The sequence below is a fragment of the Microtus pennsylvanicus genome, chromosome X (genome assembly GCF_037038515.1).
Source record: "Microtus pennsylvanicus isolate mMicPen1 chromosome X, mMicPen1.hap1, whole genome shotgun sequence".
NCBI classification, from domain to species: Eukaryota; Metazoa; Chordata; class Mammalia; order Rodentia; family Cricetidae; genus Microtus; species Microtus pennsylvanicus.
Window position 1 is genome coordinate 5,191,543 of NC_134601.1, and position 14,457 is coordinate 5,205,999.

The window sequence follows — 14,457 nt, forward strand, 5'->3', positions numbered from 1 at the left end:
GAGGCTGAATAGCATCCTGAGCCTCCTTGTATGGGTTCATGAATATAACTTCAGCAGTATAAGCCCTGCATTTGCTTATACCACTACAAATGAGAGGATCAGGAGAGAAGCTAATAGTAGGCCAAATGCTTTGTCTCAAGAGGAACTAGAGGTTCTTAAATACTAGACACATTAACCCATCTTATCTGTGTACTGTTTTCTTTTTTCTCTTTACATTTATTTTATTTCTTACAACAATCTTTTTATTTTGCATAACAGTTCTAGTTCCCTCTCCCTCCTCTCCTCCCACTCCACCTCTCATCACTCCTCAGAGAGCATGAAGCCTCCCATGGGGAATCAACAAAGTCTGGAACATCACTTGAGGCTGGACCAAGACAAAACCCACCCCCTGCATCTAGGCTTAACAAGGTATTCCTCCATAGGAAATGGGCTCCAAAGAGCCAGTTAATGAAGTAGGGATACATACTTGTTTCACAGTCAGTGGCCCCACAAACTGTCCAAGCCACACCCAGCTGTCACCCACATTCAGAGGGCCTAGTTCGGTCCTATGCAGGTTCCCCTACTGTCAGTCCAGAGTCAGTGAGCTTCCACTAACTTGGGCCAACTGTTTCTGTGGGTTTGTCCATCATAATCTTGACCCCTTTGCTCATAGTATCACTCCTCCCTCTCTATGACCAGGCTCCAGGAGCTCAGCCCAGGGGATCTCTGTGTCTGCTTCCATCAGTTACTGGATGAAGGTTCTATTATGATAATTAAGGTACTCACCAATCTGATTACAAGGGAAGGTCAGTTAAAGTACCCTCTCCACTATTGTTTAGATTCTTAGCAGGGTCATCTTTGTTGGATTCCTGGGAATTTCCCTAGTGCCAGGCTTATCACTAACCCCATAATGGCTCCCTCTATCAAGATATCTCTTGCCTTGCTCTCGCACTCTGACCATCCCCATCTCTACCTTCTCAATCACACATGTTTTCTTCCCCTCCACTTCTCCACTACCCACTCTTCTCCAGCTCTTCCCCTTCTCCCCACACTCTCAATTTACTCAGGAGAACGTGTCTATTTCTCCTTCCCAGAGGGATCCATGTATGTCTCTTTTAGGGTCCTCCTTGAATCCTGGCTTCTCTGGGGTTGTGGACTGTAGGCTGGTTATCCTTTGCTTTATGTCTAATATCCACTTATGAGTAAGTACATACTGTGTTTGTCTTTCTGGATCTGGTTTACCTCACTCAGGATAGTTTTATCTAGTTCCATTCATTTGCCTGCAAATTTCAAGATGTCATTGTTTTTTACCACTGAGTAGTAATTCATTGTGTTAATGTACCACATTTTCTTTATCCATTCTTCAGTTGAGGGGCATCTAAGTTGTTTTCAGGTTCTGGTTTATTATAAATAATGCTGCTATGAACACAACTGAGCAAAAGTCCTTGTGGTATGATTGAGCATCCTTTGGGTACATGCTCAAGAGTGACATTGCTGGATCTTGAGGTAGATTCATTCCCAGTTTTCTGAGAACCTGTCATACTGATTTCCAAAGTGCCTGTACAGGTTTGCACTCTCACCAATAATGGAGGAGTTTTCTTGCTCCATTTCCTCTCCAGCATGTGCTGTTCTTAGTGTGTTTGATCTTAGCCACTCTGACAGGTGTAAGATGGACTCTCAGAGTTGTTTTGGTTTGCATTTCCCTGATGATTAAGGATATTGAGCAATTACTTCAGTGTCTTTCAGCCATTTGAGATTCCTCTGTTAAGAATTCTCTGGTTATATCTGTACCCCATTGTCAAATTGGATTATTTGGTTTTTTGATGCCTAATTTCTTGAGTTCTTTATATATTTTGGAGATAAGCCCTCTGTCAGATACGGGGTTGGGTGAAAATCTTTGTCCATTCTGTAGGCTGCTGTTTTGTCTTGTTGACATTGTCCTTTGCCTTTCAGAAGGTTGTCAGCGGACAATGAGGACTACTGAGAACTCAAGAACAATGGCAATGGGTTTTTTATCCTACTGCACGTACTGGCTTTGGGGGAGCCTAGGCAGTTTGGATGCTCACCTTAGGAGACCTGGATAGAGGTGGGCGGTCCTTGGGCTTCCCACAGGTCAGGGAACCCTGATTGCTCTTTGAGCAGATGAGGGAGGGGGACTTGATCGGGGGAGGGGGAGGGAAATGGGAGGCGGTTGCAGGGATGAGGCAGAAATCCTTAATAAATAAATAAATTAAAAATTAAAAAAAATTAAAAAAATAAAAATTTATATTAAAAAAACCATTGCCATTGTTCCTGAGTTCTCAGTAGTCCCCATTGTCTGCTCTGTTCAGCGAGTTCGGTTTTATCCCAGGCTTTTTCAGACCCAGGCCAGCTGGCCTTGGTGAGTTCCTGATAGAACATCCCCATTGTCTCAGTGTGTGGGTGCACCCCTCGTGGTCCTGAGTCTCTTGCTCATGCTCTCTCTCCTTCTGCTCCTGATTTGGACCTTGAGATTTCTGTACGGTGCTCCAATGTGGGTCTCTGTCTCTGTCTCCTTTCATCGCCTGACCAAGGTTAATATTCAGGAGGACGCCTATATGTTTTTCTTTGGGTTTTCCTTCTTATTTAGCTTCTCTAGGATCATGAATTATAGGTTCAATGTCCTTTATTTATGGCTAGAAACCAAATATGAGTGAGTACATCCCATGTTCCTCTTTTTGGGTCTGGCTTACCTCACTCAGGATAGTGTTTTCTATTTCCATCCATTCTTCCATTGAAGGGCATCTAGGTTGTTTCCAGGTTCTGGCTATTACAAACAATGCTGCTATGAACATAGTAGAGCATATACTTTTGTTGTATGATAAGGCCTCTCTTGGGTATATGTTTTGTAAGCTTCTTGTATCTTCATATGCATATCTTTCTTTAGGTTGGGAGAGTTTTCTTCTATGATTTTGTTGAATATGTTTTGTTTGTTTTTGAGTTGGACTTCTCCTTCTTCTTTCCCTATTATTCTTAGGTTTGGTCTTTTCATGGTGTCCCATATTTCTTGGACATTTTGGGTTAAGCTTTTGTTAGATTTAATGTTTTTTTCTCAAACATTCTCCTAAAGTTAATTTTAGGTCATTTCTTCTGCTTCTTCTATATTTGAATGTCCAAATCTTGCTGTTTTAGGGCCACTTGTTTTTGTTGATATCATGTTGCTCTTTGTTGTGTTGAGTGTGTTGGAGGATTGTTGAAGGTTTGGGGAGGCTGCTCCCAGGTCTTTGGGGCTTTGGTGGGTGAGGTGGGGCACAGAATATGCCTCTGGGCAGTAGGGCCTAAAGAGCAGGGCCCTCCAGCCTGAAATTGAGACACCTCTCCAGGTACAGTCAGGGCCAAGGCTCTGGTGCTCAAAGTTGCAGTGGGGGATGGATGGGAGTGTGGGGAGGCTGATCCCAAGTCTTTGGGGCTTTGGTGGGTGGGGAGGAGGTGGGGTGTGGATGTTCCTCTAGGGGATAGGACCTAGGTAACAAGGGCCTCCAGTTTGGAACCCAGATACTCACCTCTCCAGGTGCAGTAAGGGCCAGGGCTCTGGTGGTCACTGATGCAGTGGTGGATTGCTGGGTGTTGGGGAGGCTGTTCCCAGGTCTCTGGGGCTTCGCTGGTCGGGGGTGGGGCATGGGATGTGCCTCTGAGGGTTAGAACCTAGAAAACAGGGCCCTCCAGTTTGGAACACAGATACTTTTCTCTCCAGGTGCTGTTAGGGCCAGGGCTCTGGTGGCCACAGATGCCCCAGTGTACTGTTTTCATATGTGATATCTGTATCAGGCTTAGGACTACTTTCTGAGGCTGGGGGTTGGAGAAGGGTGCTTTGTTCTCCTGTCCTATAGACCCTGGCTAGCTAGGGTGAGCTGAGAGATAGGAGTGTGGGTAATGAGGCCCAGGTGATGAACGAGGTGCTCTGAGGTGAGATAAGAAAGCAGGGACTTGAGCCTTGTGGTGGTAACTGAGGGACTGCTTAATTCTGTTCATTTATTTATTTAGAGTTTTAAATTAATTAATTTATTTAGTCTATGTGTCTTTTACATCATGTATCTAGATCCCATTCTTTCCCCTCATTCCTTCTTATTTACCCTACACCCCTGCACATCCCCAACATTAAAGTTTAAGAGAAAAAAAGAAAAGAAAAAAGGGAAAACCTTAAAAATCTCATTATGGAAGCTGCAGTATGACACAGTGAGTAACGCTGCACACCTTTTTGTCTATTTGTCTTTACTTGGAGGTGTTCATTTCAAAAGAGTTATTGGTTTGACTCAAGGCCTTTGGTTTCTACTACCCTATCGATGTTGGGCCCTTGCTAGAGCTCGTGTTGTGGAGACCCTGCAGATTTGGGTCTGCAGGTGAGGCCCCTTCATGTTCTCCAGCAGATCCTAGATGGGGTGGATGGTGGGGAAGACCAAGTCATGTCCTTGGGTCTGGGCCTAAGCAGCTGTAGGGTTTGTCTGCCAGGTGTGAAATGGGGACAGTTCTCCCAGGGTCACAGTCTTGGGGCTGGCGCACCCACACCTGCACTAACAGGCTTGGCTCTGGTGTGCTGCCCTGGCAAGGGGTGGGACCTGCTCTTGTAAGTGTTACTGCTGGCGGGGGTCAGGGGTGGCTCTCCCACTCTTATGACAACAGGGACAGCTCTCCCACCTGCCCCACACATTGATGGGAGGGTAGGGGAAGAGGGCAACTCTCTCCTGCCCATGTTGCCACAAGACAGATGGGTAATGGGGACAGATCTCCCATGCTCACAACTTCAGGGCTGGCTCCCCACACCTGCAATGGCAGGATTGGCTCTAGTGTGTTGTCTTGGCTAGGGGCAGGGCCTGTTCTCCCGAGTGTTGCACCTGGTGGGGGTCAAGAATAGCCCTCCCACTCTCATGACTACAGAGTCCCCACAAGACAGATGGGTAATGGGGACAGTTCTCCCATGCTCACAGTTTCAGGGCTGGTTCATCCACCTCTGTATGCACACGGTTGGCTGTATTTCATTTTGCCCTGGTGAGGTACAGGGTCTGCTCTCCCAAGTGTTGGAGGCGGTGAGGGTCGGGGATGGGTCTCCCACACTTATGACCATAGGGCCTGCTCTCCCATCTACCTCAGGCGTTGAAAGGCAGGGATGCCTCATTGCTTTGCCCATGCTGCTACAAGACAGCTGAGAACTGGGGACATCTCTCCCATACTCTCAACTTCGGGGCTGGCTTTCTCACACCTCTGCTAATGGGGTTGGCTCTATTGTGCTGCTCCGGCATAGTGCAGGGCGGGTTCTCCTGGGTGTTGCTGCTGGTGGTGTCAGGGTGGTGTCCCACTCTTAGGACCACAAAGTCAACTCTCCCACCTGCCATGTTGCCAAAGGACAGATGAGAAATGGGGAGAGCTCTCCCATGCTCTCAACCTCAGGGCTGGATTGCTCATATCTGAGTTAAACAGGGATGGCTCTCTTGTGCTCTCCCAACAAGGGCCAGGGCCTGCTCTCCCAGCTGTTGCAGCTGGTGGGGGTCAAGGACAGTTCTCCTGCTCTTAAAGCCACAGGATCAACTCTCCCACCTGCCCAGACATTGATGCCTCATCCACACCTGCACTAACAGGCTTGGCTCTGTTGCGCTGCCCTGGCAGAGTGCAGGTTTTTTTTTTTAATTAATCCCACTTGCAAAGCTGGATACGTGGTTAAGAGAACTTGTTGCTCTTATAGAACACCTGAGTGTGATGTCCTGTACCCACATGTCAACTTATACCTGTTCATACCTCCAGTTCTGGTGCATGCGATGTACTCTTCTGACCTCTGAGGGCACCAGGCACATGCGTGCACGCGCGCGCGCACACACACACACACACACACACACACACACACTGAACAAACATGTAGGTATCTGGCCCCATTCATGTTTCCTCTCTACTCACCCCATTTCACTTTGAAATTTTCTTTATTCATTGAGCACAAAACGATGTGCCTCTCCCAACACTGTACTACTGTGTAATTTTTCACTTTTATCTTAAAATATGGTGCACGAGAGTGCAGTTGCCCATGGAGGGAATTGGACACAGTGAGTTGCTTATTCTGTCTCCACAAAAGAGGAGGGATGGGAATGTCACGTGGCCCCCTTTGTTCTCAACGAGCACAATATAGGAACCAGATGCACACATCAAATTAGGCTTTATTTCGAATATTTCAGAAGAATACACCAAGGACAGATTAACAGCACCTATTTAAGAAACACAAACATTTAATAATAGTTAAATCACAAATGTTAATCTCACTGCATTCCCCAAGCAGGAGTCTGTTATTCCTGTCCAGTGATAAATGCATCATAACCAGTTTAGAAAGCATTCAATTAAAACCATCCAATCTATGAAACCTTGACTTTGGGCAGAGTCTCTGAGACTACTGGCCCATGGAACAATATCAATTCATAAATTTGATTGGAGTGTGAGGGGATTTCTCTTCTTGCTGAAAAGTGGAAAATAAATTCCACCCCATTTGTGCACCTGAAGGTAAGTTGTGCCAGAGGGAACTTGGTCCCAGGACTGTAGTTTTGAAAATCCTTTGAAAAGGCACTTTTAAATTACAAACCCCTTTTAAAGGAAACTTTTAAATTTAAAGTGGAAAGTATTAAAGAGAATTGTTTTATTGACTGAGTGCAATTTTCCTATTGTTCTCAGTCTCAAAATAGCACATGGAATTTGGTATTAAAGGCAGTTTTAGAAACGATTTAATGAGTGTATATATATATGTGTGTGTATATATATATCCTCTTGTAATACTTTTGTTCTCAAAATATAATAAAATACTATTATTTCTTTTGTAAATATATTTGATCTACAACTGTAACTCTTCAAACACCTGAGCTGCAATCCCTGCCCCCACCCCGAGAAATCTCACTGTCTCTTTACCAATACTGCATCAGGTCTGAGACAGCCAAAGTGGGTAAAAACAGAGCAGTCCTTTTCTGGGTTTTGGCACTTATCTAGGAGGGCAGGGATGGTCACAATATAGATCAGTTAAGTACAAGTCCAATAACCTCCAATCAGGAACTGGTTCCTGTTTCAGTCTTGAAACTGCAGTGTTCTTCTCATCTGCTCTCAGGACTCCAATAGCCTGTCCTGGGGTTCTTGCTCTTTTATGGGGAAAGGACTGTCTTCTTTGACTTTGTATTCTATTATTCTATACACTGAAGCAAACAGGTATACCCGTGCCAGGTGTATTGTGGAGAACTGCCAGCGTGGACTTCAGCCAAGGTGATAATTTAATTCACATCAATTACCGCTTGTACCAAAATAAGTTCCTGCTTGTCACGTACCAGGGATTTAAGGAACGAAGGGGCACCTCTTCCTGCTGCACCGTCTTGGAGCCGTCTTCCATATCCTGTAGTATACACTTTCAAAGGTAAAAGAATGTACTATGTTCTACTTCAAAAGTTGTGGCTAGAGTAGTGCATGCATTTTGTTAACTAACTTCACATGGACACATCACTCACTTTTCACTAATAACACTAGCTAAGAACACATACAACCTACTATCTAGCACCTCAACTCCAAGAACACATTTTATTTACAGTTAGAGCTTACATCTAGAAGAAGTACCACAAAAGAACACAGCACTAACACAAGACAAAAGTACCGATTTTTCACAAAATTGTAACAAACGAAGAGGGGAAATCCACTCAAGTTTGAAGCATCAAATCAAAACCATTCTTGTTTTTGTCTCCTTAAGAGCAAAAGAAATACAGCAATTAATCTTCACACAGCAAACCTCCTTACATGTACAAGTTGCTGTGATTTCCCCTTGATGTGTATACTCTAAAGATATAGAGGCTTTGGGAGGCAGTGATGGAAACCTAACTCCTATTGGTAACCGTCATGTTCGTTGAGGATTCTTACCCTATTTACCAAAAAGCAGTGAACTTGCCAGTGACCTTGCAGTGGCCAAGTTCAGTGTATTTGAGTTTTCCTGTTTCTTCCTCTTACTAGTTTTGTTCCTTATAGCCTAAGTGTGTTAATACACATGTTAAACATTTGCTATCAAGGAAGATGTCATATGTAGTTAGAAAGGTGTCCTTTCTTCCAGGGTTTTAGGCTTTAGTCTGTTGTTTCCAGCTCATGCTTCTGCCCTCTCATGCCTATGCTTGGGTGGTTTGGGGCCATCGGAAAGGCTGGAAGAGGAGTGGGTGAGTGTACACCTTCAACATGGGAAGTTTGTCATAGCTGATGCTTTCCATAGCTCAGAAGAGATTTGTCGCGTCACAGAACTAGCAGAAACCCAATGGCTGTTCCTTAGTACTGCCTTCTAAACCTTGTTGAAATTGGTGTGTTAAAGCACCTGTGACTCCTCTGCAGAGTAGATGCCCTATTATTCTTAAATAAGGAAATCATTAAATTTAAGACACATCATTTCCAAGTCCAGAATCTTTTGCTACTGCAGTTATGTAATGATTTGATAAAAGAATACATCCTTTATAAACATTTTGGGAGAGTGATTGTGCATGATTATCTGTGAGGCTAATGATGACTTTTTGTGTAATTTCATATTTTTAAAAGGCAAAACAACATGTAGAATAAAAACTCATTAAGTTGTTAGCTCTTTATTCAAAACAGCACAAAACTTGAGGCAGTTGCTATCTCCGTGCTACCCAAAAGACCTATTGTGCATTAAAAGAAAATGTCATCAAGACAGAATGCTTTTAATTCAAGGGTTGTCCTTTTCACACTGTTTTCAAAAGGTCTTCACCTTTAAAGAATCCAATTTGCCAAATTATGGACAGCAAAGAAAAGAGGGAAATTTAGATTGTGTTAGGAGCCGGTGAGTCTCAGCATCCTGGAAGATGTGTGTGCTGTCAAATGAACTTACCACACTTGGACAGGTTCTGGTTCCATTTGGATTTTGGATTTGGGCAAACAGTTTTCTTTGTTACACTTTGAAGGGGTTGAGCTTTAAAAATAAAATAGAAAGTTCAGTTGCAACAAAATGTTAGAAACACATTTGAAATCCTGTTTTCTATGGAGGCGTTTCTAGCAATAGGCTAGGCATTGCCACCTTCCAATGCCTGTTTCAAACCTGTAAGGAAATACCTCTTGCCCCACAAGAAAACTGATCAAATAAGCCACTTCACCCAGGTATCTTTTGAGCTTAGCGATAAATCACTGTCAGTCACAACCCATGTAGACACCTAGGGTAGGGGAGGATGGAGAAAGAGAGGAGAGAGAGAGAGAAAGAAAAAGAAACACACAATTGTTTAGCTCCATGGCTACGTCTTATTTCTCCGCTTCTTCTTTTGGACCAACTCCCCATTTCCTGTGTGCATTTTTCTGGATCCCTTTAGAGGACCCAGAAGCTTTCTTTATATACTAACTGCATAATTCCCCTTTGTTGAAGCTTGCATTATAGTCTTTGCACCATACCGTGGGGCTCTTCAGTACAGAAATCAGCTCATAAAATGATCTGTCCACCTAGCTCTGCTTTGGGGGCTCCAAAAGTGATTTGATCAATTGTTTTTTCTGTCAGTTGAACACAATATGTAGCCCCAGTCCATGAGTTATGACCTGAAGGTCAAATATTCCTTCTGTCCACAGGCGCCACTTGCCCTTTTACGCCGAGCTAAAGTTGCCATGTTGTAGCTCTGGAGAGGCAGGCAAAATAAACACCATGAACAGTTCCACACCAGACAGCCCTTGTTTTAGGAAATTTAGAGTCTAATATGTTATATACATATATGTTTGGTAGGAATCCTCAATTCCAATCTTTGATGGGCTTATACCTTTCAGGAATGATTCGAGTCTCTACTTCTTCCTTACCTTTCTTTACCTGCCTCACGGTGGGAAGGGATGTGTGCGCGACACCTTTGCCTGAAATGGGAAAAGCTGGCACTAATGAGACTGGGGTGGTGCACTGAAAAGAAAGCGGCTTTTGTTTTTGTTTTGTGGACACTTAAACGCTTGCCTTAGAACCAACTTTAAGCAGACTCATAGGAGGGGACAATCTTGTCTTCAATCCCTCCCTCTATGCCAGCTTCGGTTTCATGCAGGTCACGGCGGCTGACTTCTGCAAAAGGCCTATTCTTACGGAGTAGCTTCCTCAGTACCTCGTTGATTTCCTTCTTGATGCTCTGGTTCATGTAGCCATAGACATAAGGGTGGATGCAACACTGCAGGAAAAAAAGCCAGATGATTATGGTGATCGCCCACTGGGGTACCTTGGTTTGGACATCCACCCACACAGCCAGCACAGCTATGAAGCAATAGGGCCCCAGCGATATCATATAGGAGAAAATGATGAGGAAGATCACTCTGGCGGCTTTGCACTGATAGCACGGGGGCAAAGGTGGGTCGCAGTTGCTGTTTCGACGACTGGCTGGAAGGCTCTCCGGAATGTTCACTGCCTTGGCATCATCTTCACTGAAATGGGCTTCATCCATACCAGCTTCTATGTCATCTTCGCCCAAGTCAATATTGCACTGATTGCTCTCTGTGCGGCCCCTGCTGCCTATTAGAAATTCGCTGCTGGTTCCCAGCCCCTCCGTGCTGCCATTACTGACCTCTTCACTGCCCTTGGACTCAGAAATACCTGCACGTAAATATAGGCTTCTTTCTTTGGTCTTCTTGACAATGCCACTGGCTTCCATGGGACCCTCTTCCACCTTAGTATTGGCCTGACCTCCATCTTCGCTCTGGAACTCATTCTCATCCTGGAACTCATCCCTCTTCTTTATTCCCCGTCTATTCTCAGTCTTCACAGAGTCCTTGGCTCTCACCCCCAAGCTGCGGCTCTTGGCGTTGTTGTACAGGAGAGCATGCTGCCGACGGGCTACACCAAACACTGCAGAGTAGCAGCCAATCATAACAGCCAGTGGAACAACGATGAAGGACGCCACACTGATCATGGTATAGACGGGGCTGCCTCCCCAGATCATGGAACAGAGAGCATTACGCTCATCAAAAGTAGCCTGGCCCCAGTTGTAGAGAGGAGGTGTGCTTTGCAGTATAGCCAGAAACCAGGTGCCTTGGAGGAGCTTATGAGCACGTCGGGTGGTCATCATTGATGGGTAGGAAAGAGGGTGGATGATGCACAGGTAGCGATCTACTGACACCACCATAATGGTATTGACAGTAGCGAAGGCAAATAAGTGAGTGAGGCTAACCAGGGCTGTGCAGAACTGGCTGTTGAGAGGCCAGAAGGCAGGAATGGAGGTGGCTATCACCCAGGGAGCCACGATGGTAATCTGCAGCAGGTCAGTGATCAGGAGGTTGAAGACGAACCGGTTGCTCACCTGCATTAACTGTGGCTTATGGTTTAGTACATACCCAAGCACTACATTGCCCACAAAGGATACAGCGAGAAAGGCAAACAGCACAGTGGCTCGGATGATGCCGTGAGCTAGACTAATAGGCATCTTGGAGAGGGGCATGCACGCTTGGCTGCTGTTGTCCTCTCCAGTGCTGTTGGCGCAGGTGGGTGTCATGGTGATGGTGGGCAGGCGGGAGACAAGGTGCGGCTCAGTTTCTGCACCAGTGGGCAGCCAGATGCACAGACTGCACACTATCTATGCTGAGGAGAGAAACATGTGGGAGGGTTAGTGCCCTGCAGAGACAAGCCTCTGAGCCCAGCAGCAGCGCTGCAGGCCCCTCCCTGAGACCCCTGTGCACTCTCAAGCCCAATCAGAGCAGTTTCTCCAGCTCCTTTTCTAACTCTTGGGGTCTTGCTGCCAGTCTGTCTTGCATTCTCTTCCTCTTGCTTGTCCTTCCCGTTAGTTCGGGGGGCACTCCCTCAGCCTGTCTCCTCCATGTCTCTTGGAGATCTGTTCTCTTTAGATGACGCATGCACTTGCACTCTGTGTCTGCCTGCTTGGGACTCTAGATTTCTGTCTCCCGTGTTTTACTCGGGGCACTTTTCCTCTATCACAGAGTGCATGCCCCTATTTCCAGGGACTTTGTCTCATCCTTCACTCCATAGTCTTTTTTTTTTTTCAGTTTCCCACCAGCATATACAAAGTCTGCCTATGTCTGGCTGTCCCTGTCCTGTCTGATATGCTGTCTCTCCCTCCCCACTGTCAGCTCTCTGTCTCTCAGGCTCTGCGTCATTTTTTTTCCCACTAGGGAACTCGCTTTGTAGCTGTGTGTGTGTGTGTGTGTGTGTGTGTGTGTGTGTGTCCGCGCGTGCGTGCGTGCGCGCTCGCGCGCGCACGCACACCTCTTCTCCCTGGGTCTTTTTCTCTTGGTGAATTTCCCTGATCGTCCCTTTGGGCTCCTAACACACCTGTTTGGTATCTCTGACTCTCAAGTCCGTGGTTCTCTCAGACTTATGTGTCTCAAGTCTCACAACAGCGCTCTTCCTCACATTTCTCTGTAACTCTCCTTAGTTTCCTTTACTGGGTTTCTAAGTACCAAAGTTCTATGTCTTGCCACATCTGTCCCTCCTCCCTCTTGTTCCCTAACACTCTGGTTAGGTCTCTAACCTAACCAGATTCAAACGATGTCTTTAGGTGTGTACTCTAGTGTATTCCAGTTCATCCCTGCCTTTCATTCTCGCCAAACCAGTACCATTCAGTCAAACTCTTTCTCTGCTTCTTTGAATATGCGTACATCGCTATCGCTCAGCATCCTTCTCTGGGAGCCCCTCCGCCCAGTTTTCCTCTACCTGGATCTTTGTCTCCATGTACCTCTCTGCTGTTTTTATCTTGCAATGGAAACCAGTTGCCCCCTTGGCCGCCAGAGCTTTGTCAAATAAAATGCGTAGTTTCTCAGTGCGCAGTGGTGGCTGGAGCATGCAAGGTGGATACCTATTACACTACTTCATGCCGCAAATTCGCCATCCTCCCTATATTTTTCCAGCCGGCTAGGAGTCTGAACCGCAGGGTGGTGGGGGTAAGAGGAGCGAGCTGGGGAGATTGAAGAATAGGTAAAGAGATAGGGGTGCGCAAGAACCGGGTCGGGGGTCTGAGAGGGAGAGCGCAGGAAACTTGGAAAGGTAGAGAGAGGGAGAGAGATAGAAGGGGAATGAGAGACACAGAGAAAGTGAGAGAGTGAATTGGAAGGAGAACCAAGAAAGAACAAATAGGATCCTTAGAGTGGGAGAGAGGGAAAAAAGATTAAGCGTGTGTGTGTGTGTGTGTGTGTGTGTGTGTGAGAGAGAGAGAGAGAGAGGGGGGGGGGGGACAGTAGGAGACAGGGGCATGGAGAAATGGGAAAAGAAAAAGCTAACCAGAATTTAAAAAGAGAGAGAGAGAGGTTTGAGAATCAAAGAATGCAGGAAGGAAACATGAAAATTAGGGAGAGGGAGAGGACGCAGGAGAAAAAGTGCCTGGATAAGCCAGGGCACCTGGAGAGCCCTGGCGGACCTCACGCGCAACGTTATTAACCTTCTATCCTTGGCAAAAGGGTGTCCTGGCGCTTGGGTTAGGGGATCTGTTGGGCTTGGGGACCCGCGGCGACCCAAGGGGAGCTCAACAGCTTACCTGTTGCTGCTGGAGAGGATGCGCTGCAGGAGCTGAGGACCGATCCCTCGGGGCTCGCCGCTCGTCTGGCCACCTTTCGGGGCACAGGCGGCTGCAAGCTCGCACCGAGTGGAAGGAGCTGCGGGCGCGTCTGGAGCCGGGCACGGAGCTTGTGCCCGCACGTCCGGCCAGCGCGCAGCGCCGCAAGCTCTGAGCTGTGGCGGAGGCGCGCGGCTTCTTAAAGCCGCGCTGTGCCCTCACCTTGCAGCGCCCCCCCCTCTGTCCCCGCCCGCGCCGGTGACGCACGAGGCCACTGAACCCAGAGGAGCGAGGCTGGTGGCAGCGACAGTGGGGCGGGAAAGGAGGGGGGATGACTCGCAATGGACCCACACAGATTTTGTCACCCTGCATCCCATCACAAGCACTCTGAGGCTCACAGACTGAAGCTGTCACCAGGATGAGTTTTCATGCAAGCCCTAGCTCCTAGCCCTTAGCCCCTGGAATTGGGGCGAGATCACTGCTAAAGACTTTAGAGTGGGGAGACTCTAGTCTGGACCTCTGAAGACCTCCCTCCTAATAGGAACTGTCCTCAGTTTCCAGAGCGGAATCGCAGCTTTGATGGCAATTATTTTTCCCTCGCTCCCATAAACAGCGGCGTCTTACCTGTAGGTTTCAGAAACATTCCATCTTGGACAAGTTGGGTAATTATTTATCCACACTATGCTTGAAGTCTGTGTGCCTGTCGGTCTCAGGCGCGCCTCACGCGCTCTCTCTCTCCCTCCTTCTCCCCCTCCCTCCCTCCCTCCCTTCTTGCCTTCCTCTCTGCTCTCAGCTCTCTGCTCTCCGCTCGCTCCATTCCTCCTTTTCCCCTTCCTCTGCCCTCTCCCTCCCTCTCTTTCACCTCCTCTCTCCTTTTTCCTCTCCCATCTCCCCTATATCATCTTCCTTTGTTTACGTAGAGGACAAAGCAAACTAGAGGTAAACCCAATCTTGTGAGATAAGTACTGCGATTACTTTCATTTCCTAGAGAAGCAGAAGCCAACTTGAATTA

At 46.8% G+C, this 14,457-nt stretch overlaps 1 protein-coding gene across 1 annotated transcript; it reads right to left on the reverse strand.

The window, feature by feature from the left end:
* Positions 1-6,117: 6,117 nt before the first annotated feature.
* Gpr101 (G protein-coupled receptor 101) lies at positions 6,118-13,618 on the reverse strand. Its single transcript, XM_075958053.1, has 2 exons — positions 13,428-13,618; positions 6,118-11,521 (listed from the first exon to the last, which is right to left on the reverse strand). The coding sequence occupies exon 2, from the start codon at positions 11,433-11,435 to the stop codon at positions 9,930-9,932; it is 1,506 nt and encodes a 501-aa protein (XP_075814168.1). The 5' UTR covers positions 11,436-11,521; positions 13,428-13,618; the 3' UTR covers positions 6,118-9,929.
* Between the last annotated feature and the right edge of the window lie 839 nt (positions 13,619-14,457).

Coding starts and splice junctions, on each gene's coding strand:
- Gpr101 (XM_075958053.1), bottom strand. CDS start 11,435: ATGACACCCACCTGCGCCAACAGCACTGGAGAGGACAACAGCAGCCAA.